Source organism: Eulemur rufifrons, chromosome 15 (genome assembly GCF_041146395.1).
Source record: "Eulemur rufifrons isolate Redbay chromosome 15, OSU_ERuf_1, whole genome shotgun sequence".
In the NCBI taxonomy this organism is placed as follows: domain Eukaryota; kingdom Metazoa; phylum Chordata; class Mammalia; order Primates; family Lemuridae; genus Eulemur; species Eulemur rufifrons.
In genome coordinates, this window is record NC_090997.1 from 95,310,818 (window position 1) to 95,335,126 (window position 24,309).

Consider the following 24,309-nt stretch of genomic DNA (forward strand, 5'->3'; position numbering starts at 1 on the left):
TTTCCTGACCTGAATTAATGTTCTCCCCACCCTTCCATAGTAAACCTTCTTCCCTTTCCCTCACCAGATCTTTCCATGGTAGAAAGATTGGTCTGATGAAACTTTTCTCTGCCTAACCCTATATAGGGTAACAAACAACAAATGACATTTTTAAAGTTCTTTATGTTTCATTTTCATATGGCTTACAAATTGGAGAAGTCAATTGTCCCTATCAGATTATATAATCTGATAATTTCTAGTCCTACTAACCCAGTACACAGTGAGTTGCCCTGATGTGCCCCTGTGTGTAATCCAGGGTCACGTGCCTCAAGGGCCAGGCAGATCATGTAAAGAAGCAAAGGAGATGGGTGTGGCACTAAAGGGGGTGGTGGGGACTGTGGCAAACAGGAAACCGCGCAGCCAGGTGATGTGAGCTCCTCGCCTTGCTGCTGTGTGGGAATGTCAGACTGGTGTAAATAGATGTTTAGCCCTTCTATTTTTTTTTTTTTTTGGCACCCCTTCTCCAAGCAAAAACATCCAGATTTTTATGCAAAATATCCTGACTTTTTAAAACTTGCTCATCAATTAAAAGAAATGTAAACCCTGTGTTAACCAAACAACAGGTCTGAGGTCACACTCTGCCTAACCAGCCTCAGCTCACACCAGGCATCAGCAGCCCTTGGGGTACAGGTAAGGTTGCTTTAAAAGACCAGACTTTGCTGGCTCATTTGTCACTTCCCACAAGCGTAAGGACAGGACCTCACTCTCTTCTCATTCCTCCCGGCTCTCTGTTCCCTCTGCCTGATGTGTCACTGCCCTTCAACCCACACCATGGATCCTCTCAGGGGCCCCTGCCCTGGGACACCCAGAGAGCCCAAACTCCCTGTGGGAATTCTCCAATGGGCCACCCAAACCCCTGCCCAGCCTGCTGAGACCCTCCACTCTTTTCTTCGGGGGAAAAAGGTTCTCTCCTCTTGTGTTTTCTTCAGTTGGAGAGAAGGATCTCACAGCCCAGTCACCTGGGATGTTATACTTGTTATATTTCTTGTTTTTGTTTTTTGGCCACCCTGTCTCTCCTTTGTCAGGGCACCCAAAGGCTGTCCAGGTGGCGGGGGCAAGGCCAGCCTGAGTACATGCCACACACGAAATCAGAAACCAGCACTCCCCTGGCTGCCACGGCCTTTTGCTCATTGTGTTCATTGTGCCAGACATCCTGCCCCTCGTCTCTCCCAGGGCCACCAAGTCTTGTTTCGCCACCAGGTCTCTCACCCCCCTGCCCCCACCCTTCACTCCCCACATTGAATCTGTGATATATGCCTGAAAATATCTGAATTCCAGTTTTAGGTAATGTCAGAATTCTTTTTCCAGGGGCCAACTTAGATAGGCTCCTTCAAAAAAATCAATCATCGACCACTCAATCACAGCAAGTAAACCCAACTGGGGGACAGCTACAAAGTCTTCCAGCCTTACCCACCCAATCTCTACAGAGGCTCAACCAGGACACCCCATTGCAGTGAGTTCTAATCATCATTGTTATGTATAGACATACCATATAAGAGCTTCTTGAATAACTTAGAACCGACCATCATTTATATTATCTGTGTATTAGAGGAGCATAATTTTTGCAGTCGTGTAGTTAGCTCCACTTCTATGTTACCACTATTCCAGAGGTATGTTAGGGCAGGTACCTGGTTGAGGTGCAGCCACAGATTCCATAAGACCTCTGTGGTAAAATGAGCTATTTCATAATCTACTTTATAACCTGGTTTCCAGAATGCAGTTTTTCAGAAAGTGGAGATGATGTGAGTGAATAGGGAAAAAGCATGACCTGGATGCTAGATGTCGGTCCACCGTCAGATGATGGTGTTGAAAAATGTTCTAGGGAGTTTTTCTGTTGGTAATAGTTAGGATGTCTATCACAAATTCTGCCACCTAAGGAATTACAAGTAGTTGAAAGTAATTTCCCTATACCAAGGCCACATGCCCATGAGTTTTGGGTCAGTTTATGGTTATCCGACTATAACAGTGGAACCAGTTTAAGATTCTAAAGTTATTTGAGAGCCTCAAGAAAGACTGTCCATGGAGTTAGGAAGTGGATCTCAGTGGGACCCATCACCCAAAATCGTGGAAACGCAGGTCCCTAGATTTGGCAAATGTTCTTAAATGTAAGAGACTCCAGAGCTTTCATTGTACTAACCCAGAAGGAATCTGGAACACAAAGAGGTTAGCAACTTGCCCGAAATGACAACATTGTTTGGTAGAGCTGAGATTCCACACATCTCAACTCCAGATCTTGTGTCCTTTCCACACATCATTTTACGAGCAGTAAATGATGGTTTAGATTGAACACAGTCAGTTCAGCTTTGGGGATGCTTTTTATTATTAACTCACAACGCTGATAACTAACAGTCATTGTGAAAGCATAACTCCTCAGTACTCTCAGAGCAGCTTAATTGGTTACATTTTGCCATTTTGTTACACCCTAATTTGTACAGACTCCTACACAGATGTCCTATGTCTGTAACCATATTGGCAACTGGGCAGTTGTCCCTGGCTTTGGGTCCCCTGGAAGAGAAGACCAACTGGTCCTGGGAAATACTCACGGCACAAACACACATGGTCAGTGCATAAGGCCCGTAGAAGTAGCAAGACAAATGGTGGCGTAACCACCACTCCCTCTCCCATTCTGTCCTTTTGTGACCCCTTCTTTTAGGGCTCCTTTGATGTCCATTTTAATCTGATTATACCTAGATGAAAATGCTGGGCAGGGAAGTTTACATTGTGATTTATTGTGACCACACCTTATAAGGACCCTGTCCAAGTGATTGGGCAAGAACAAAGTTATGGTTACTGCCCAAGCAGCTCTGCCCACCGTCTGGAGGAGGCAGAAAAGCTGAGAAGAGACTGATATACACAGATTAGAGCACAGGCTCACTCCAGAGTGCAGAAGGAAGGCAGAAGATACTTTAATAAAGGGGCATTGTTCAGTAAACATAGTTATTAATTGTGGGATGCAACAGTATATTTGCAAACAAGATTGCCCAGGAAAAGAATCTAGGTTGGGTGGTCATTGTGGTTATAATGCCAGATACGCCAGCAGCCGATGCTGGCAGCCAGTAAAAAGGCCTAGATGGGCTTTTCTTTCCTCCTGGCTTCCCCGAGTTGACTTCTTCTCAGCCTTCAGCTGTCAGTTCACACGTCCCTTCCTCAGCGAAGCCTTCCTGGACTGCCCCAAACCAGGCCTGGTCCCCTTGACATGTTTCCATGATGCCTATGCCTTCCCCATGTGGTGCAAATCTCATGCAGCGGTCAGTCTCCTGCTCAGGCGACCCTTTAGTGTCTGCCGAGCCAAACTCTGAGCCCTCTGAGGACAGAGTGCTGTCGATGTATCTAAAGGTACGACTTGGGAGGAGCAGAGAGAACATTTATTTCCCAGAAGATGTTCTCTAAAAATGATGTCTTTTCAACATTTTTTACAGTGGTAGGTTGGCGTGAGGGTTGTTAAGATTTTGAAATCACTTTGGTAGAAGCCGTAGGACAGCAAGATCCTGAGACACGTGGAGAAGGTGATGAAAGAATGGTTTGAAGTATGGACTATCCCATGCTCCCCACAGCCACGAGGGGCAGCTGTCCACCTTGGCCCCCCACCCCTACCCTGACCCCTGCCATTGAGCTCTGCCTCCAGGAATCCCTTAGGGGCAGTTCCTCAATAAATGTTTGAATGAAGAGGCAAATACATATGGGAAACCCATAGCAGAGCTCAGATAATTAAGGAACTACAAAATATTAGCAGAGGTGAGGTGTGATTTCTCTTGTGTTTTCCTGTGCTGGTCCTTAAAGAACTTCAGCCCAATGTGAGAAAGTACTTTAAAGATTAAAACTGCCTCAGTGTGATCAATTATCTGAGCAGGAATGAGATGCCCCATAGCAGTATGCAAGCAGAGACGGGACACATTTGGGGAGATATTGAAAGTGGTAATTCAAACACCAGATAAGGGGTTTGATTAGAATGTCCTAAGGTATCTTTCCAACACTGACATCTTGTTATCATAGGATTTTAGTCCATATATTCCCCCTAGAAAATAAGCATCGTAGAGGCAGGGATGTTTATCTATTTTGTTCACTGCTGTATCTTTAGTGCCTAAGGCAGTGCCAGGCAGATAGTAGCTGCTCAATAAATATTGAGTAAATGACTACATCAGTAGATTTCAAACTCAAAATATGTTTCTGGCATAGCATAGGCTCTAATTAAGTGCTTATTTCATTGCCCTGAGTCAAGTAGACCGTAAGTCAAAAGGGGCTAAAATTTGACATTATACCACTGAGTAAAAAAGCTCAGGTCAACATTGTGACTAAATCAACTTTTTAGATAGAAGATTCTGGAGTTAGTATGGCATTGCATCAGGCAGAGACCTGGCAAAAACTGAATTAGCTCAGCTGGTTCAAATGAAAGGTTTAATGAAGGGGCTCCTTCGTTTGGGGGGGAAGGGATGTGAGGCGAGGACAGACAGCAACGGCAGGAAGCCTCAGCCACTGCTCTCTGGGACAAATTGCAGGGACCCTTGAGGGACCTGGGGACAAGATAGAGTTAAGGAAGCCCAGTGAGGGCTGGAAACATGAGCGGCTGCTCCCTAATAATCAACGAGAAAACAGGAAATGCCCCTACTTCCCTCTCTTTCTGCTCCTAAATACCGTTGCCTCCCATTAGCCAACCCCCCTGGAAGGTAGCGAGCAAGAGAGCGGGTGGGCAAACCTTTGGCCAGGGCAGGGCCAGGAAAGGTGGGGACACGGGGAATACCCATCACGGAAATTCGTTTTGTTCTTATATTTTAATTACACAAATAATGCATATTCATTAAAGAAAATATAGAGGCTAAATCAAAGTGAGCAGGAAAGAACTCATCCATAATTCCAGCTCTCAAACCACTAGTCTCAATGTTGTGGCTTTTTCTCTTTCTTTTCTTCTTCTTTTCTACACTTGTAAAGGACTCAATAATTTTTATTCAGAATAAACGAAAATAAATTTGGTTACACTTGTTTCTTGACCTAATTAAGATTAAACCTGCAGTTGAACAGAGAGCTCTTTTTCCTTTCCTTTGTTCTGGTAACATAAACAAGTTACTTCATGTACCTCTGTGGGAACTGGGAATTAGGCAAGTGTTTAGACTCACAAAAACGTTCAGCAAGTTTGGCTCTCGGCTCGGATACTAAGCAATTAAATATAAGATGAAAGATGAGTCTAACTGGGCATACTCTGGAAAGGGAACTCCCAGTGAAGGCAACCTAATTTAGCTTGATAGTAACATAAAGTTACTATCCACTTTTAATATTAATTGAAGGACAGTTTGAGAATGGGGGGAAAGAGAGTTTGGATGGAAAAATAGAGCAAATACTTCTGTACACAATTCTTGGTAGTTTCCATCTGTAGTGTCCCACACTGTCTCCTAACCCTCGTCACACCTGTATCTGAGGCTTGTCCAATCCTACTTGACAAGAGCTCCAAGAAGGCAAAGCCCCTGTCCATTCACTGTGCCTAGCACGAGCCTGGCATTTAGTAGGTCCCCTCGAGTGAGGGTGAGTAAGCGGTTGACCCTGTTAGTTCAAGTAGCAAGAAGGTGTGAAGGGAGAAAGACCAGCAGGTCACTCTGCGGGTGCCAGTGTTCTGAAAGGCACAGATCGTCGCGCACGGCAACAGATGGGTGTTTAAGACTGTTGTGATACTGACATACGAAGCGCAGTAGCCTATGTTACCTTCTATAGTTAAAAAAAATCCTCGAAAGTGATAAGTTCTCTCAACTCATTTAGAGGGGAATACATTCTGCTTTCCTGAAGTAGAAACTATATTTGGCCTTTTAAAAATCTCTGCCCGAATGGGATTGTCCCCATGCCTTGGTACAGGAGGCCAAATAAGCTCAAGCCACCCACTTCAGTTGTAGAAATTATGTAGTCTCCCCCAAGATAAATTCATTTGCTCACAGGTCATACATCTTAGAGGTTAAGCTGTCAACCGCTGTGACATCGAACATAGCTTTGGGAGTGGAGGAAGAAGACTGATTACGATGATCCTGAAGGATAGGAATTGCTTGGGGGGCAGGGGGAAGAGGGGCAAGTCCTGAGCTGGTTCAGAGACTGATTCATTCATGTTTGCTCCAAGCAGCTTGTCTGTGTCTCCCCTGCAAACTACGTTCTCTCCTCTGTTGCATTCGAGAATCGCCTGTCTAAACCCACTGTCACTGGGCCCATGGGAGGGGGTGGGGACAGCCGGCCATGTTGACCTGAGCCCTCCCTTTCGCCCCCTGGCAGCCGTGGAGCTGTGCCCAGAAAGAGGAGGGAAGCCTAGCCAATGGGGTTGTCTCTCACCTCTGCCAGGATGGGAAATTGCTTTGCAAGCTCACAGAAAGGCTGTGAGCCTCGATGGTTGTTACTCTGAAACTGTAAGAGATTCTTGTTTTAATTAGTATTTTGGAAAATACACACTGCTGCAGGATTTCAACAGAGCATCCAAGCCTTTTCTGCAAGTTCAAGTACATTTTTTGGAGTGTTTCAAAAGTATAGATTGTGTTGAATGCCTTTAGTTATGAATGGATTAGATGTGTGTTATCTCCTGGAGAAAAATGTGTCTGGAAACGGACTGCATTCTTCAGGGATAATTAGTTCATTGTGCTTAGCACAGCAAGTCCTCCAGTGGTGTCCTTAGAGATGGGACTGATAGATTATTGAAAGCAAGAGGCTAGTTGCAACATATTTGCTTGCTTGATATCTAAAAATTGTTCAGTTCAAAAATAACCAAGACTTGATTTCATCATCTCTGGAAAATAAAGAGCAAATAGCCTAATAAAAGAACAGAGTGAAAAATAGAGCCAATGATTGTCATAGAAGCAGAAAAATGAACCCATGGAGGAAGAACGTCTGAAGCAGAGCAAAATTTTGGAGTCCCAGAATGTGTGCCCTTCAAGGCCATCTCAGTTCATTTCATGGCTGACTGGAGGAGGTAGGTATACAGTGGAGAAGTTAAATCGTAACTTGACTGCAAGGAAAGGATATTGTGAATAATAGGCTTTGTTTGTTTGTTTGTTTGTTTTCCAGAATTCTTATGATCATGCCTCAATACTGACATTTAGTGCAATACGAGCTGAGAAACTAGGTTTTCAGTTGGATTGTTTGAGTACTGGTGACTGTTGAGTATGTATACTTTGGTTTCTGTTGTTAGATTCAGTACTCCAGGACTAACAAAAATACTTTTATTTAACTTCTCCTATATTTTTAGTGCTTTTGTCTAGCTAAAACCTATGTCTTTTACTGAGAGTAAATACTTTTTAAATTTGTGAAAACAAACTGCCTTGCCACTAAAATTATTTCACTTGGAAAAGCACCCTTTAGAAAGCAAAACACCAGGTTAGCTTTTTTTGTTTGACAAAGTATATCGGTTGGTATAATAACAGTAGGGCAGAATTTGGTTGGTATAACAGCAGTAAGGCAGAATTTATAGTTGGTGACATTTTCCGGGTTTGGAATAGACTGTTTAAAGAGTGTGTATAGATTTTTAATAAATAACAACTGCAGTGCAGAAGAGTCTCTCTCACTTTCAGGAGGAAGGTCAGTGTGTCCTTCTAAGGGACTTCAATGCAGATGCGTGACTGACACCTTTTGGCTGCAATTTTCTTAATATTTATCACATTTGTTCTGTGGGATGCTCTTAGAAAATGTGGTCTCATGCCTTTTCCTTTCAAAGAAAAAAGTTCTAATGGACTAAGAATATATTAAGAATGTTTATCAGTGGCCTGTGCTTCAGAAAATAGTTGGTTTTATCATTGGCCTTGGAAAATGTGCCACCATGGCAATATCTTAAATCGCAAGATAAAGAGCCCCCTACTGCCATGCATTTAAATTGTGCTCCGTGTGTAAAACGGTATTTATGTCTTGAAATACCCTTTATAACTTCTAGGACCTTTGTATCTGAAAATGTAAGATTATTTTCTAAATCTGCCTTATCCAATATTATGTGAAGCAAAATCTTTCCTTGAACCCAAAACTATATGCATGCCTTTGCCCCTCGTCCTCTCTCCGGCCATTCTTTCCCCCTTCATTGCCCAGCTTTTTGAGCTGTTGCCTGGCTGCAAAGTCTGCAGAGCGTCTCAATTAGGTCGGGCCTCGTGAGTCCCTAGAACTGTGTGCTGTCTGTGCTTCCTGCCCTCACCCTCCCCTTTGTGGTCTCCTTCCTAAAAAACCTGGGTAGGTCCTCGGAAGGATGAGCAGGCTAATTCACACTACTGTGGCAATGACTCCATACCTTCCCAAGGGGATATAGTGGTTTTGTGTCTTTTACCTTAAGCTAAAAAGAGTTGGTTTTTAAGAGTAGAATTCCAGGCTTTATGGCAGACTTCTGAGAAGGGATTGTTTAAATGGTGGAGACTTTCTGGTCTTCCTCCAATTAGGCCACAAGGCTGGCCTGCACTTTCCTTGCCAGCTGGTTTGTGTTCCAGTTGCTATAGATATATCCTGTGGGTGCTGCACGTCTGTGCCTCGATCCCCCATTCCAGGTGGGGACATGGAGCATCGCACCTATTCCTCCTGCTTGTGTAACCAGTGCTGGGAGGGAAGTGAAAAGAGCTGCTTTCCAGTAAGGGTTCCTTGGTCGCCTAACAAGGTATACATGTTCCTTTCATCTCTGGCCACTCTCGCTATCATTTAAAAAGAAATTTTGCTGAGCAAAAATAATCTTTTCACCCAGTGTTACTATTGGCAAATAAATTATTCAGCAAGAAGTGACAAGGATACCAGCATTTGTGCCTCTTGTGTTGTCTTAGGATTTTTTTCTTTTCCTGCATGAACAATGGCAAGACAGCAGGGCTCCTCCAAGAACTGTGTATAGTCCTGGTATCCAGCACGTGGAACAGGAGAGGAGAAGGACTGGGATGCAAAACCATCCCAGAGCTAAAGTGGAGCAAACTCAGGCCTTAAGAAAACACTGAGGTGCAAAGGGCTCCTCTGCTGTCAGGTGTGAAAGAACCTTGAATGTTGCTGGAGAAACGTATCAATACCTTTCTCTTCCGCTTGCTTTTCCTCTCTGCTAGTATGTGTCTACAATATCCCTCTCCAGGCCTCCTGCACTATTCATTGGTTAATTCATTTATGAAAATACTTGGTACTGAGATAAACATAAAGGCAAAAATGTGTGTGTGTATCCCCTGGTTTGAAACAGCTTACAGTTGTAAAAACTAAATTCAAAATTGTTTAAACCCTTGATATTTGTGAGTGCAATATAGGGGTTTTCAATTATTTGCAAGTGATATGGGAGGTCTTACTTATACAAGTTGATGATTTTGATAAAGCAGGAATTGTGGATGAACTAACAACTGTCCCATAGGACCAAATATGGGCTGTGCTGTCACTTTGAAGCTGCCTTTCAGGACTGTCACTTGTCCACGGGGTAGACACACCTGACTGTCCACCATCCACACTCAAAGCAGCTTTGAGATAGACACAGTATCTCTCAGAAATGACTTTTAAAAAACATGTTTCTTGGCAAAAATAAAAATAAAAAATATCTAAGTACAATAACATTCTTATTGGAATATGAAAGTAACTATTAATACTTATGATCTGAGGATATGCACAGACAATAAATGAGTCAAGAGGAAGCCGAAAGCCTATGTATGTTCCACCCCATCTAAGAGTTTAGATCTTTGTATCTTCCACAAGAATATCAAACCTACAGTATAGGAAGGGTCCCTCCCCCCACAGCAGCCGATGCAGGGTAGGAGAAAGAGACAATTAGAAAATGATTAAGTATGAGACCACGTGATACTTCAAGTGTCATAAGCAGCTGTTTAGTTAATGGAAAGAGCAGTGCACTAGAGCGGCTGCAGCAGGTTGGCTGGGATTTGAGCTGACTCTTGGCTGAGCAGAAAGGGAGGGCCCTGCTTGGGTGCTGCCTTGGGGGACAGACTTCATTTGGGAGGCAAGAGAGGTGGCTGTAGAGGTCAGAATAGAGGATTAAGACACGGTCTCCACAGCCCAGGGAGGACCCTTCCTCTCAAACTGCCTTTTCAGCATCCTTGGTTTAGTGATTTCTTCCAAACTGGTAAACCTTTTGGCGGGGGTGGGGTGGGGGGGAGAAATCATTCCCAACAAGTCTTCTGAACTGACTGATGCAGTTCCATCAAAATGACTTATTTAAGTAGCCCTGTGTCTGTTCAGCCTTATTTGAAAGGTAACAGGCATTAAAACAAATTATCCTATTATGTTGTTAATTTTAAGTCACTTAGGCATGATAGAAATAGCTGTATTAAAGACCATCCGCTAATGTTATTTTCCGCAACCACAAATGAATGCTTTAAATGGAACTTCTATTTAAAGGACTTTAATCCTTTGAGATAGTTTAGTTTTAGGTGTCTATACATGGACATAATCTATATTTTGATTTTTAGTTCCATGGTGCAGTAGTATCAATTTTCAATAGCATTTTTGTACTTCTGGAGACCTTCATCTAAAGAACTCAGTATCTTTTTCAAATATAAACCTTCTGAATCTTTATATAAAAATAGATATAGCATTTAAGAAGGACAGGTGGCCATAGGGAAATTGAAGACCTCAGATAATTTGAAGTTCTCACTAAAATGTTGTGGGAATATTGGATCATTCTGTCTTTACTACTTAGTATTTATGAATATAAAATCACAGAACTTGACCGTTTTCCGAAGAAATGCCTGTAAGTTTTGATTTGAGGTATTTGTCTTCAGACTTTTTAAAATGTTTTTTAAAATGTCAAACTTGAATGTATTCATGTTTAACTTTGCTTAAAACACTATTAAGTGTCATGTTAACAGAAACTAATTATCCAAACTGCCTTCAACTGAGTGTTGTTCACTGCCTTACCCCCACCCAAAAATGTCATTTTAAAATTTATGTTAAAGACGTGTCAATTTACTTTGAAACAAACTCATAATTCAGAAAGTGAACTTGAAAATATCAGAGCTCCAAAGACCTTGCTTGCTTTGTGGAGTTTAATGAGAACCGTGGCCAGAGCCAGGAAGGTGAAGCCCAAGCAGCTTTAGGCGAGTGTGGGTTGTATTTGATGTTCACAAAAGAATGGAAGTCGTAGGGTGTTGCTCAGTGAAGTGTGCATTTTCAAGTTACCCACAGTGGTGTCTATTGTCCTGTTTCTCAATTGAATGATGTCATGTTTCATTTAAGGCTCTCAGTGATGCTGAAGTCTGTGGTCTGCACACTAGGGGAAAAAGGCAGTGAGAAAGTTGCAAATCAGGTTTTTGTAAAGCCTTTGTGTGTTGGGTTTGAGAGATAAAAGCTGACTCATGCAATATTCCTACGGAAGGCGCTGCACAGACTAGTAACGCTGCTGCCTTTACCTGGCTGAGCACCCGGTGAGGTCACTGCATCAGCTGAAGGCAGACGAGGTGCTTTAGCCTCAGGGAAGCGCAGGTAGGTGCTGATATGAATGTCCCCAAAGAACCAGCGCCGGACAGACTTGCTCCTTCCCTCTCCGAGTAGCCGAGGTGAGAAACGGTCGCAGGGGGGTTTCTTCACAACTGTGCAGGGACGGAGGCTTGGCTGTATTACAGTGCAACAAACGCTTCTGTTATAAACACGATGGACTAAAAAGAGTTATCCGACAGGGGAATTAGTCTAGATGATGATTTTTTCCCCCTCCATCTGAACTGCAGTCTGTCTTAAATGGTTTTTGTCTTAGTTTGGTTTGGTTTTGATCTTTCCTTAAAGTTAAGTTGATATTCTAGAGAGCTGATGTTTGTGACTCTGGGGAGAAATCTAAAATCCTAAATTGATGTGCATTGAATGCTCAACATTTTAATATGCTTTCTTTTCGAGCTTCATGCAAGCTAAGCTGGAGGAACAGAGTAAATGTTTGCAATTTTATGCTTAGCAACTGCAGTGATGAAATTTAGTCTGAGTCTGGTGGCAACCAAAGTTGACTAAGTACGTGCAGTTTCCATTGTGAGTGTTTATTGGTAAGAAATACTTTTGTTAGGAGCAATGATTGGGGAAAGGAGGCGTGGATTGTATTCAGCACTGTTGTCCGTTGGAATCAGATTTTATTTTCTTTTGTTATTTGAATTTAGCGACACCAACATTTTTGAGAGATGTATATATTCAGCATTTCTTAGTCGCATATTGAATATTAAAATTATTTTAATTTAAAAGTAAATATCTGACATAAATTAAGGTTGTGATTTTAATTTCCTTAAATAACTTTTTCAGACTATAAAATATACTTATTGAAGAAATATTTGCAGATAAATATCAAAGGAAAAAATACCCATTTTACTTGATAAAACCAAAGTTAATATTTTATATCTTTTCAATCTATTTCTAATGTGGATAATGAAGAAGTGGCATTTTAAATTCAAAATTGGGATCACATTTATATGTTTTTTAAACCACCATTTTACTCAACTGTATGTTATGACCATTTTCTACACTCTTTATTAAAGATTTGAGAGGACATGACATTTAATCATTTTATATTGCACCTTTTAGATGGATTGATTTATTCATATCTCTGTTGTTAGACACTTCGATTTCTCTTAAGAAAATGTTTAATGTGCTTTATGGATGGATTGATTTGCTCAAAGTGCTATTGTGAGTCACTTGGAATTCTCATCTTCCTCTGCCTTTTTCTTTAAGAAAATGTTATTTCTCTTAATGCTTCTCTCCCAACTGTGCAGGGATGTTTTTGGAACTGAGTGTGTTCAATACAGATGGAGCTTGTATATATAACAATCATTGTTTAGTGACTGCCTTGAGACTGATGTTTTTCCACTAACAGGAAGGTGCTGTTCAAAATGAAGCTGGAGCATAGATTATTATTTAATCTAAATTGAAAATAGTTTTTTAGCCTTCGGCAAATTTGGTGATAGACAGTATTTCATCATCCAAGATCTGATATTAGCAGGATGTAGAAGGAAATTGCTCTGATGGGGTTACCGCGTGTGCTGTGACTCCGCTAGGCATGGGCAGTGCAGCTGTGGCAGCCAGTGATTTGCTGGGTGTTTCTGGGTTGGAGTCACTTTGTGAAGGTTGGATGGGATCTGGAGAAGTCATCTGGTTCAGCTGCCTCACTTACACGTGAGGAAACCAAAGATCCAAAATTGTAAGCCTGGATGGTGGAGAACCAGGGCAAACATGCAAATCCTCTGATCAAAAGAGAGAATTAGGTCATAATTTAATTTCTGGCTGGTCCTCTGAATTCTTATTTTTGCACACAAAGCTGGGGATGTATTCATCCTTACATACACTTTCTCTCTCTTTCTCTCTGTAGGTCCTTTTGGCACATCGTACCCTGTGCTTTAGACAGGTAGCCTATACTAAGGCCTTTATTTCCTGATCTCTGAGTTCCTTTTCTACCCTACTATTTTATGAATCTATACCCAAGTACAAGGAATACTGGACTAGAAATCAGAAAACATACCCCCTGATTCACAGTTTGACTTTGTGCACAATGTTGCCTAATCTCTCTGTTTTGTCTTTTCCATCTATAAAATGTTTTAAAAGTGAGACACATAAAAAAACATTGAGGTTGGTTTTGGTGTTTTTTATAAGGATAATTTTGATACAGAATTATGGCAGTTGTATTATAGTAAGGCTAATCTGCTATCATAGAGACTGTTTGGGTTATCTCTTGCTGTATAACAAATCACCCCAAAACTTAATGGCTTGACAACAACAACTGTTTTACAGTATTCCAAGGTTTCTGTGAGTCAGGAATTCGGGAAAGGCTGTGCTAGGTGGTTCTGACTTGGGTACTGTCATGGAGTTGCAGTCGGACACAGCAGGGCTGGGTCGTCTGGAAGGCTTCTCACGCATGTCTAGTGCCTTGGCTGGAAACTCAAGCAGCAGGGGTGGGAACAGCTGGGGACCCTTGAGCATCCCTCTGCATATCATTGTGGTCACCCCACATGGTTTCTCTAGCATGGCAGCTTCAGGATAACCAGCCTTTTTAATGTGGTGGCTCAAGGCATGTCCAGTGCCAGTGACTGCATGGTTTTGCCCATCTTTTTGTTCTGCCTTGCTCTAGGGTGGCTGGTATCATTCTCAGGGTTGAGGCAAGGTTTCTGCCACATCTGGGTTCCAGTGCAAAGGGGAAAGAATGTGGAGGAACGATGTCTCATGTCTTGAGAAATGGACCCCCAAGGGGGCATATATCATTTCCATTGGTGAGAACTTGACCGCATGGCTGTATCTAATGACCAGGGAAGCTGGGACATGTGCTCAGCTGAAACTCTATTCACTAAGGAAAAGGGGAGAGTGGATTTTGGTGGACAACTAACAGTTCCTTCTGTAAGTGGTAACACAGTGGATGGTGCAGGGTGCGTGATCCTCTCCTTCATATCCCACACTGTGTCACCACAAAAAAGCATACAATAAAAACAGCTGCATTTGCATTAAAAGGCTTCAGGGAATTCCTGTAGGTCCCCTTTAACCAGACTGGTCCAGAGTCACCATTTAGCTGAGGCAATTTATCTAATATTAATACATTAGCTGTATTAACTATCTACTTAATCCCTACTCAACTGATGTAACCATTGTATCTCTCAGTTTCCATTGACTAGTGTCTTAGTCCATTCAGGCTGATACTTAACAAAATACCTTAAACTGGGTAACTCATAAAGAACAGAAATTTATTGCTCACAGTTCTGGAGGCTGGGAAATCCAAGATCAAAGTGCCAGCAGATTCTGTGTCTGCCGAGGACCTGTTCTTCCTAGATGGCACCTCCTATGTGTCCTCACATGGCAGAAGGGACAAACAAGCTCCCCTTGGACTCTTTTATAAGGGCACTAGTCCCATTTGTGAGGGTGGAGCTCTCATGACCTACTCACCTCCCAAAGGCTCCACCTCCTAATACCATCACTGTGGTGATCAGGTTTCAACATATGAATTGGGAAGGGACACAAACATTCATACCATAGCAACTAACTCAGGAATCAATCAGTAAATTACATGAGTATTTAGTATCAGATTTTACAGGTTGAAGGAATCTCTGTTTCTCATTCAACCCCTTACCTCTAGTTTGAACGAGAACATTTTTGCAAAGTATCTTTTCCCCTTCATTATCTTCTTGTACAAATACTTGCTTTATTGACTCTAGTGGTAATGAGATTTTTTTATGTGATGGTAAGCACCTTTTCATATGAAATATACCATTACCTGTTGGTAATTTATATGTCTTCTTTGAAGACATTTTATTTAGTTTCTTTGCCTATTTTTTAATTGGGTTATTTGGGTTTTTTGCTTTTGAGTTGTTTGAGTTCTTTATATATTCTGTATATTAACCCCTTGTCAGATGCATAGTTTACAAATATTTTCTCCCACTCTGTAGAATGTCTCTTTGTTGATTGTTTCCTTTGCTGTGGAAAGGAATTTTTGGTTCGGTGTAGTCCCACTTGTCTATTTTTGCTTTTGTTGCCAATGCTTTTGGTGTCATATCCAAGAAATCATTGCCAAGACCAATGTCATAAAGCTTTTTTCTTCTATTTTTTTCTAGAAGTTTTACAATTTCATGTTTATGTTTCAGTTTTATGTTAAAGTCTTTAATTAATTTCAAGTTGATTTTTGTGTATGGTGTAAGATAAGGGTCCGTTTTCATTCTTTTGCATGTAGATATAGGAAAATGCGGTGTATATACACACAATGCGAATATTATTCAGCCATAAAAAAGGAAATCCTGTTGTTGTGACAACATGGATGAAGCTGGAGGATGTTACGCTAAGTGAAATAAGCCAGACACAGAAGGATGAATACTATATGACACCACTTACGTGAGGAATCTAAAATAATCAAGCTTATAAAAGAAGAGAATAGAATGGTGGTTGCAAGGTGCTGGGAGAGGAAGAAACAGGGAAGATATTAGTGAAAAGATACAAATTTTCAGTTATGCAAGATGAGTAAGTCCAACAGCATCATGCCTATAGTTAACAATGCTGTGTCGTATACTTAAAATTTTGCAAAGAGGATATTAGGCCAAGTGTTCTTATCACAAAATATAACAATAAATAATAAAGAAGCATAAGGAAACTTTGGAGGTGATGGATATGTTCATGGAGTAGATTGTGGTGATGATTTGATGTGTATACTTATCTCCAAACCCATCAAGTTTTACACACTAAATATGTACAACTTTTTATATTCAATCATACCCCAATAAAAAATAATTTAATTAAAAATTTTTTGAACTATTGTGGAAAATTTTTAAGTTTATAGAAAAGTTACAAAAATAGTACAAAGTTCTCATATGTCCTTCATCCAGCTTCCCTTAATGTTACATCTTGTATAACCATTGTACCTTGGTTAAAACTAGGAAATTAACATGGTAACAAGATTTTTTGCGTATCACTACATAACTGTAAATAAATATGAAAATCATGTTCCCTGAATGGAACATGGTGAACACTAAAGAACATGTGGAATTATAGTCCTGGCCCTGCCATTAAAACAGGAATCAAGTTGATATTTTAGAAAACCAAGAGGTGGAAATACATGTTGCTAACTGGTGGCTTTTAACTATTGAGTTATCTATTATCTCAGAGCTATGTAGGGGAGAAGGATGCTCCTGGAGGCCTGGTGTTATCTTTGAAATATATAAATGTGTGTTTCTTAAGTTTGACTTTTAAAACAAAATTTAAAGCATAAATTTCATTGTTTATGACTTTGAGGCTCTGCCAAAGACTAGCTCTATATTAAATGAACTTTACTGGCTGATAGAATAACTTCTTGCTTGTACTTCAGTCTTTCTGTGGCCTCCCCCTCTTTGAGGGATTCACGGAAGGTGTAACAAGGAACTACATAACTTTAGTTACTCATTGGTGAGCATTCTCTTGACTTCCATGAGTATCCTGCCAAGGGACTCAGACTAGGTATCTGATGTCTACAATAGCAATGAGCAGAACTGGGAACTCCTGATCCCCCTCAGTCCCTGCAGTGAGAAGAATTTCCGCCTTGCCTTCTAAGGTTCTCCCTGGACACCGTAGGCTGTGGGACCATCAAGTACTCCCTTCCCCATGCAAACATGGTCACAGGAAGCCATGGTGGAATGTTCTGCATCCAACCTCAATCAGACTGCGAAACCAGTTAGAGCCAAGAAGTGTTGCTTTTGATTCTGGCAGTGGTAGTCCAAAGGAGAGCAATTAGTGGAATTTTGAAGAGTAAACAAAGAAAAGCCAAGCAATGAGAGCTCTTTTGCCTAGAAAAAAATGAGAGAGAAGGACTTTCCGTGAAGTAAAATGTGTGAACACATATCTACGTGGGAGCTGTCTGGCCATTTTTTCCTTTTATTAAGGATGGCACAAAAAAGGAATATTTTATTTTAGGCTAACCAGTCCTTTTAGTTCTAAGAATCAGCAGGTCTCTGAGGCCCCCCTCCGCAGGTGCTTCCACCCCACCACCTCCGGGTTTGCCAAGGGTCAGATTGACCACAGTCCTCAAGGTGGGTGGAACTGGCTTATTTCAGGGTATTCATGGTCAAATGATCGACTGGCTATGGGCCATTAGCAAGGCTTGGCCAGAAGTTCTCAGAAACTGTTATATTATTAGCCCTGTGTCTGGGATTTTGGAAGAGAGAGAAGTTATGAGAAGGAATGCAGTAAATTACCAGAATACTAATACAGCCTGCCACTACCTGTCACTCAGGGCAAAGGAAAAAAGCTTCCTTGCTCTACAGTTTTTTATCTGGGTGTTTTCAGTTTATCGTGGAAAATCAGTTACCCCAATATCTGCTACACAGAGATGGTCTCCCAACTCTGTTTTTGCTCATTTGTAACATTGTGTATTAATGAATGGAGTAAAAAAAAAAAAGACAAACTTTGTGTTGTTTGCATTTCTCCATTCACTATTATTTGAACAAAGATTGATAAGGTATATTTAAAGTTTCAAGAACAATATAACTGGAAGACTTCTATTAATAGATCAACATTACCCAACTAAGATATATACGAGCTACATATGTAATTTTTTTTTTTTTTTTTGAGACAGAGTCTTACTCTGTCACCCAGGCTAGAGTGCAGTGGCCTGAGCATAGCTCAGTGCAACCTCAAACTCCTGGGCACAAGCCATCCTTCCACCTCAGCCTCCCAAGTAGCTAGGACTACAGGTATGTGCCACTGCACCCAGCTAATTTTTGTAGAGATGGGGCCTCACAATGTTGCCCAGGCTGGTCTTGAACTTCTGGTTTCAAGCAATCCTCCTGCCGTGGCCTCCCAAAGTGCTGGGATTACAGGTGTGAGCCAACCTACCCAGCCCCACATATGTAATTTTTAATTTTCTAATAGCCACATTAAAAAAAGTAAAATGAAACCTGTGAAAATAAGATATTATTAAGCCACTACTCCAAGATATCATTTCAACATGTAATTGATATAAAAATTATTAATGGGATAGTTTATATTTTTGTTTCATACTAAGTCATTGAAATCGGTGTGTGTTTTGCAATTCCAGCTCAGCTCAGACTGGCCACATTGCAAGTGCTCAGTGGCCACATGTGGCCAGTGGCTGCTGTGTTGACCAGTGCAACTGTAAGGATAAATAGTAATAATTTGTGAGTTGTATTAGAAAGAATAGGCCAGACAGGATGAAAATCTTAAATTATTTTGAGGAAGGTGAGAACAAGACTAGACAGTTTCTATGAGGCACATTTCTGTATATGAGAAAACTGTAAATATCTTCTAAGCAATGAATCAACATGAAAAACATTATCCATTAGCAAATGCAGGCTCCTATTACATGCAGACCTGGGAGTCACAGAGTCTTCATTTGATGCAGTGGTGAGAAGGCTCCGGGAAAATGCTGTGCTGCTGCTGCTGCTGATGATGATGGTGGTGATGATGATGGTGACCTGACTTTAAATGTTTCACTTCTGTCATTGGTAATTTTAGAAGGTATTTAGTTTGGGGCAGGAAGCTTGACTAAGTATGACAGATACCAAATATCTGAAATATCCTATTTTATAAAGTGCCTGGTTGGCAGGCTGGAAAACAGGCTGGTGCCAGTGGTGTTGAGTACATAGCCTGGCGTTGGGACCTGGGAGCCTCCCTTGGAATGGTACCCAAGTCACGTTACTATTTAAGATCAGTCCATGAAGGGACTCCCTGTTGACCTGAGTTTCACATCCCACTTTCTCCTACCTTTCAAAATATTTTTAAAGGTGCTCTTATTCCTAACAGCCCAACGTGGACTTCTCTAAAAAACATTTGATCCCTTGGTCCCGATATTGGCTGTCTAACTTGAAGTGGGAAAGCAGAGAAAAGAAATGATGATAAGAAAGAAATGTGTCTCCCTATTGTGTTCATTTTTCACTAGTCCTGATAATGAATACAATGCCAAGAGTTCTGGAACTGTGTTAAAAACAGTTTTCTATACTGGAGAGGAGATTGATTCTTATCTAGTTAAAAAATCAGAGCTTGCCCTGGAGACGGGTGTATCCAGATCTATGGGAATTAGACCTTTCCAGATGTCCTGGCCTTTCACATAGAGTATAATATATTCAACTTATGTTTGGTCCTAAATCACAGCCTCATTGGACCCTTGGGACCTTAAAGTACCCTCATATACTTCCTGAGTTAGTGCCCATTTCCTACAGTGAGATCAACCTCATGGTCATGGAAGCCAACGGAAAGAAAACCTTGTGTCTGCCCCTACTTTGAACTGCCCGTAACTTTAACACCAGTCCCAAAAGTGAGCAAGCGTCTTTTGCTGCAAGCATCCCTAAAAGCATGGCTGCTTCCTGGATTTTTGCCACACTCTAGTTGGATCAGGCTTTTTAGGTCAAGTGCATTTTAACTACTCTAACCAATTCATGTTTTATAGGCCATAAAGTTGTTATAGAGCAAGCAGGGAGAATATTGCAAAAGCTTTAAAAATTTGTGGCAAACTCATACCATGTGGTAGTGGTTATGCTGATAAATTGCTCATTTCCTACACATTTCATACCATTCTTTCTTGTTGACTCAAAGTTAGTTCCTTTATTTTACATTCATAATTTTAATATTTGCGTTATAACTTTGTACTAATATTTGCCATGAATATAAACTGTCTAGAAAAAGTCTGTTGAAGGATATAGACTTGATAGTTTCTTTATATTTTAAAAATATTGGTACCAGCTGTTTGATGATCTTTCTTATAGAGTCAAATCAAATTCACATTCCTGTTGAAAAGTGATCATTAATACTCTTGTTACTGTGTGTGTCATGTTATAACCTTCTACACATAAGTTTCACTCTTCTATTTTTCTAACAAACCCTTTAAACACGGATTTTGGTAATAAGGTAACCTGCCAACACAAAGCACACTTCTTCATTAATCACATTCTTTATCACAAGGCATTTTGTTTCTATAAACCTGGAATGTCATTATCATGGGGGGAATAAAGGTTGATCCTGCCCTACAAATGAAGAAGACTGGAACTTTGAGTGTTTCACGAAAATAGTTTCTGAAAGTTTAATTTTTCAGATAAGTCCTTTTTGGACCCAAGATCATATTTAAATGCCGTGGGTATTCAGTGACCTTTTGACTTAGCAATCAGAATTTTTTATGCCCTATTCTAAACACAAACAGCCCCATTTGTCATAAGTTTTCTTATAATTCCGTTCCTATATTTATTATTTAATTGTATAATTACACTGTTAAAACTTGTGGAATGTTGTACAAACATACTCTCTAATAATGTAACTTGATACATGCCACAAATGGAATGTCAGTTTTTAAGAAGAGATTTAGAGAAATGTGAGAGGGTAAATTTTAAATGGGGTGTGGGTCTTAATACAGTCATCTGTCACTTAACAATGGGGATTATATTCTGAGAAATTCGTCTTCGGGCAATTTCACCATTGTGCAAGTTCAGAGTGTGGCTACACAAACCTGGATGGTATGGCCTACTAAACACCTGAGCTATATGGCACAGGCTATTGCTCCAACCATGCTTGTGTATGCAGTCCATGAAATGTCATTATGTGGCACATGACTGTATCTTATTTTGCTTTTCTTGCCAAGTGTTAGAAATTATTGTCCAGGCAACCTTTTTCTTTAATGCTGTATTAGAGGTAAAATGTAAAGTTGTCAGCATCAGTTAAATCAAATGGTAGTGGTTCCAGGATTCTAGCTTAAAATTTTGTGGAATTATGATGGAATACTTAAAACCTAGAACATTTCTCAGAATTCTATAAGAATCACAGAGAGTCCTTTTTAAGTACCGAAGAACCACTTGTGGTGCTTGTTAAAGTAATAGATTCCTCAATCCGTGACTGCTGAACCTTTAATTTAGTAAATCTGGGTAATCTGCATATTTGAGTCATTCCAGGTGGTCACACTTTTGAGCCAACAGATGTATTAATAGTGCTTCTCAAACTTCAATGTGTGTACATTGCACTGCGATGTTACTAAAATACAGATTAAAGCTCAGTAGGTGTAAGGCAGAGCCTGGAACTCTGCATTTCTAACAGGCTCCCAGGTGATGCTGTAGAAACTCTAATTTTGCGTCTCAGTCGACCACAGGTACCTTTGCATTTCCTTCTGTAATTAATTTGCCATCTTTTTGTTATTGACTATACACATCTGGGGTAGGTTTTCACCTCTTTCAACTTTGTTTGCTAGAATTTCAAAATACTTGCCTACCTTGCTTATCTTGCCCTTCGTATTTATTTTCTTTAACTCACGTAGATGGACACCAGTTGCATCTTGAAGTGCCATCAGCTGTAACCAAAATTCCAGCTCCCAAGACGACAGCCAGGCATTCCCGCTCCCGAGAACTGAAGACCATGGAGCTCTCCGACAGCGACCGACCCGTCAGCTTCGGCTCCACATCGTCCTCAGCCTCCTCCCGGGACAGCCATGGTTCCTTCGGCAGCAGAATGACCTTAGTTTCAAACAGCCACTTGGGTTTGTTTAACCAGGATAAGGAAGCAGGGGCCATAAAACTGGAGCTGATGCCAGCCAGGCCTTTCTCCAGCAGCGACCTGCAGAGGGACAACCCCACCGGGCAGCAGAACAGGGACGAGGCCAGCGAGAGGCAGCCCAGGGCCCAGCGGAGAGCGGACGCCAGTGGGGCACCCCAGACGACCACAGACTCGGCCGCCAGCCCCAAGCTCCTCTACGTGGACAGAGTCGTCCAGGAAATTCTGGAGACTGAGAGGACTTACGTGCAAGATCTAAAAAGCATCGTAGAGGTAAGGCGGACTTCACCTTTAACGTCTGTCGCGCAGGAGAAATATGCTTGCAAAATAAAGAGCCAGGTGTTGGGGACCGCACCTCTCCTAAGACGTAGAAAGGGTGTGAATGTTTAAAGAGATCGTAACTTAAGAGAAACCCTAGGGCCGCACTCACTGGGTTTAAAATCCTATTAATATTTGCATTAACAAATCCATTAGGTGTTAGCAAGAATGACGATGCCGTGCGCAGACCAGAATGTTGTGTTAATTAATCCTACACTACAGATCTCAGAGTGCCCCACACATAGTAGAGCAGGTGAGGATGGAGAAGGACCCGCCTCCTGGTGTGTAGGTGTCAGGTGTATCCAACCGAACCCATCACCTGTCTTTGCCTTAATTACCACTCTCTGCTGGTGTCTGAGAGCTTCCAAAACTACTGACACCTGGGTCCCACCCTAGTGATTTCATTGGCCTGGGGTGTGGCTTGGGCAGCGGAACTGTTGAAAATCCCTAGGTGATTCTAACATTCAGACGAGCTTGGAGTCTGTTTTCTCCCGCTCCCAGTCTCGGTTGCTGGTTGGGGAAGGCAGTGAAAGGTACAGAAAAACCATGGGCTTTGTCTTGTCTTGGGTGGTTTCTGTTCACTTTTATAGCAAATGGTTTTACGTAAATTATTTTCTATAAATTATTATAATTCTAAATTGCTTACATAAATTCTTCTGTGTGAATCGCTCTTGGTTTATATCCCAGATAACATCCTATGGAAATCCATGTCTTAATTTGATTTTGATTTATAGGTAGGTTTTAAAGGATAAAGTAAGAATTACTAGAGGAGCTCAGATGTTAACTCATTCTCAATTATAATCAGAATTGTTAATATCTCAAGGGCAAATTTATATATTAAAGCTACACTTGCTTTGCTGCCTAGTAACACACCAAATTCTTTTGTTAGTGCCTGTTTCCTGCTTTAGACATTTAATCTAAAAGTGTTCCAGGGTATAGTAGAATATTTGCTCATGAGCACATTCTCCATCAAACACATTTTATAACTTTAGGAAAAAAATACTAAAGCACGATGGTGTGTTGAGTTCCACAAACGATAGAACCAGACGCTGTCTACTAAAAATAGTCATGACATACCTTCCCAGCAAAAATAGAAAAGTCAATAGATGGTCAACCAAAACAATATGTGGTACCAAATGTTGAATAAAATAGGCCAATTTCTTAAAAATTCCAACTATGATGTCATTTGTACTTGAGAAGAAATATCCGTGAAACAGCCAAAAGTTTTACAATCTCTCAGGAAACGTATGGTTGTTCCATCTCTCTTTGGTCTATGCTTTTTTTCCTTTCTTGGGAACGTTTCCACCTAATCAAAACTCATCGAGAGAGAAACCTTTAGTTACTAAACTGGTATTCCGTAAACACTGTTTTTTTTCCTGAGGCTGGTTAATAAGGTAAGATATGAATGATAGAAAACAGATGAAGACAGAATTTTTTTTCTAAGACAGTTTCAGCATAATTTCTATTTGAAGTTGTCCAAATGTTCTCACCTTTTTTCTTTTCCATGAATTAACCATGTTTTACACTAAGGGTTGGTGAGCTTTTTCTATATACGACCAGACAGTAAAACTTAGTTTAGGCCTTGTGGGCCCTAAGGCTGTGGTCCCCACCCGCTGGGCTGCAGCCCCATACGGTCTGTGGCCTGTTTAGAGAACAGGGCCGCACATCACTGCCTGAGCTCTGTCTACCTCCCTACCCACCACCAGCCGTGGAAAAATTGTTTTCCATGAAACGGGTCCCTGATGCCAAAACAGTTGGGGACCACTGCCCTGAGGTCTGGGTCACGACTCCTCAGCTCTGCCTCCAAAGCACACAAGCAGCTGTAGGCACCACACAACAGATGGCCTGGAGGTTCCAGGAAATCTTTAGGGCCCCTTTGGCCCAAGGGCCATGGTTTACTGACCCCTATCCTAGACTACAAATTTGTGCCACGTTTTGTCAGCTGTAAAATGGGACTAATAAATAGTACCTGCCTCACAGGACTATTAAGAGAATTGGGTAATATAGGAAAAGCTGACGCAACTGTGCCTGGCACGTGGTGAGCAATTAATGGAAACTGTAATCATCGCCCGCTTCCTCTGAATTTGCTAGTTAGGA

At 41.2% G+C, this 24,309-nt stretch overlaps 1 protein-coding gene across 4 annotated transcripts in view; it reads left to right on the top strand.

Annotated features, from left to right (window-relative positions):
* PLEKHG1 (pleckstrin homology and RhoGEF domain containing G1) overlaps positions 1-24,309 on the top strand; it is a 200,359-nt gene that overhangs the window by 100,367 nt on the left and 75,683 nt on the right. For 3 of the 4 annotated variants that reach the window (XM_069488116.1, XM_069488117.1, XM_069488119.1), the window contains exon 1: positions 21,706-22,167. In XM_069488116.1, the coding sequence (XP_069344217.1) occupies positions 21,760-22,167 (408 nt within the window). In that variant the 5' untranslated portion in view covers positions 21,706-21,759. Of the gene's footprint in view, positions 1-21,661; positions 22,168-24,309 lie in introns of those variants that run through there. The other variant, XM_069488118.1, reaches the window with a different exon arrangement.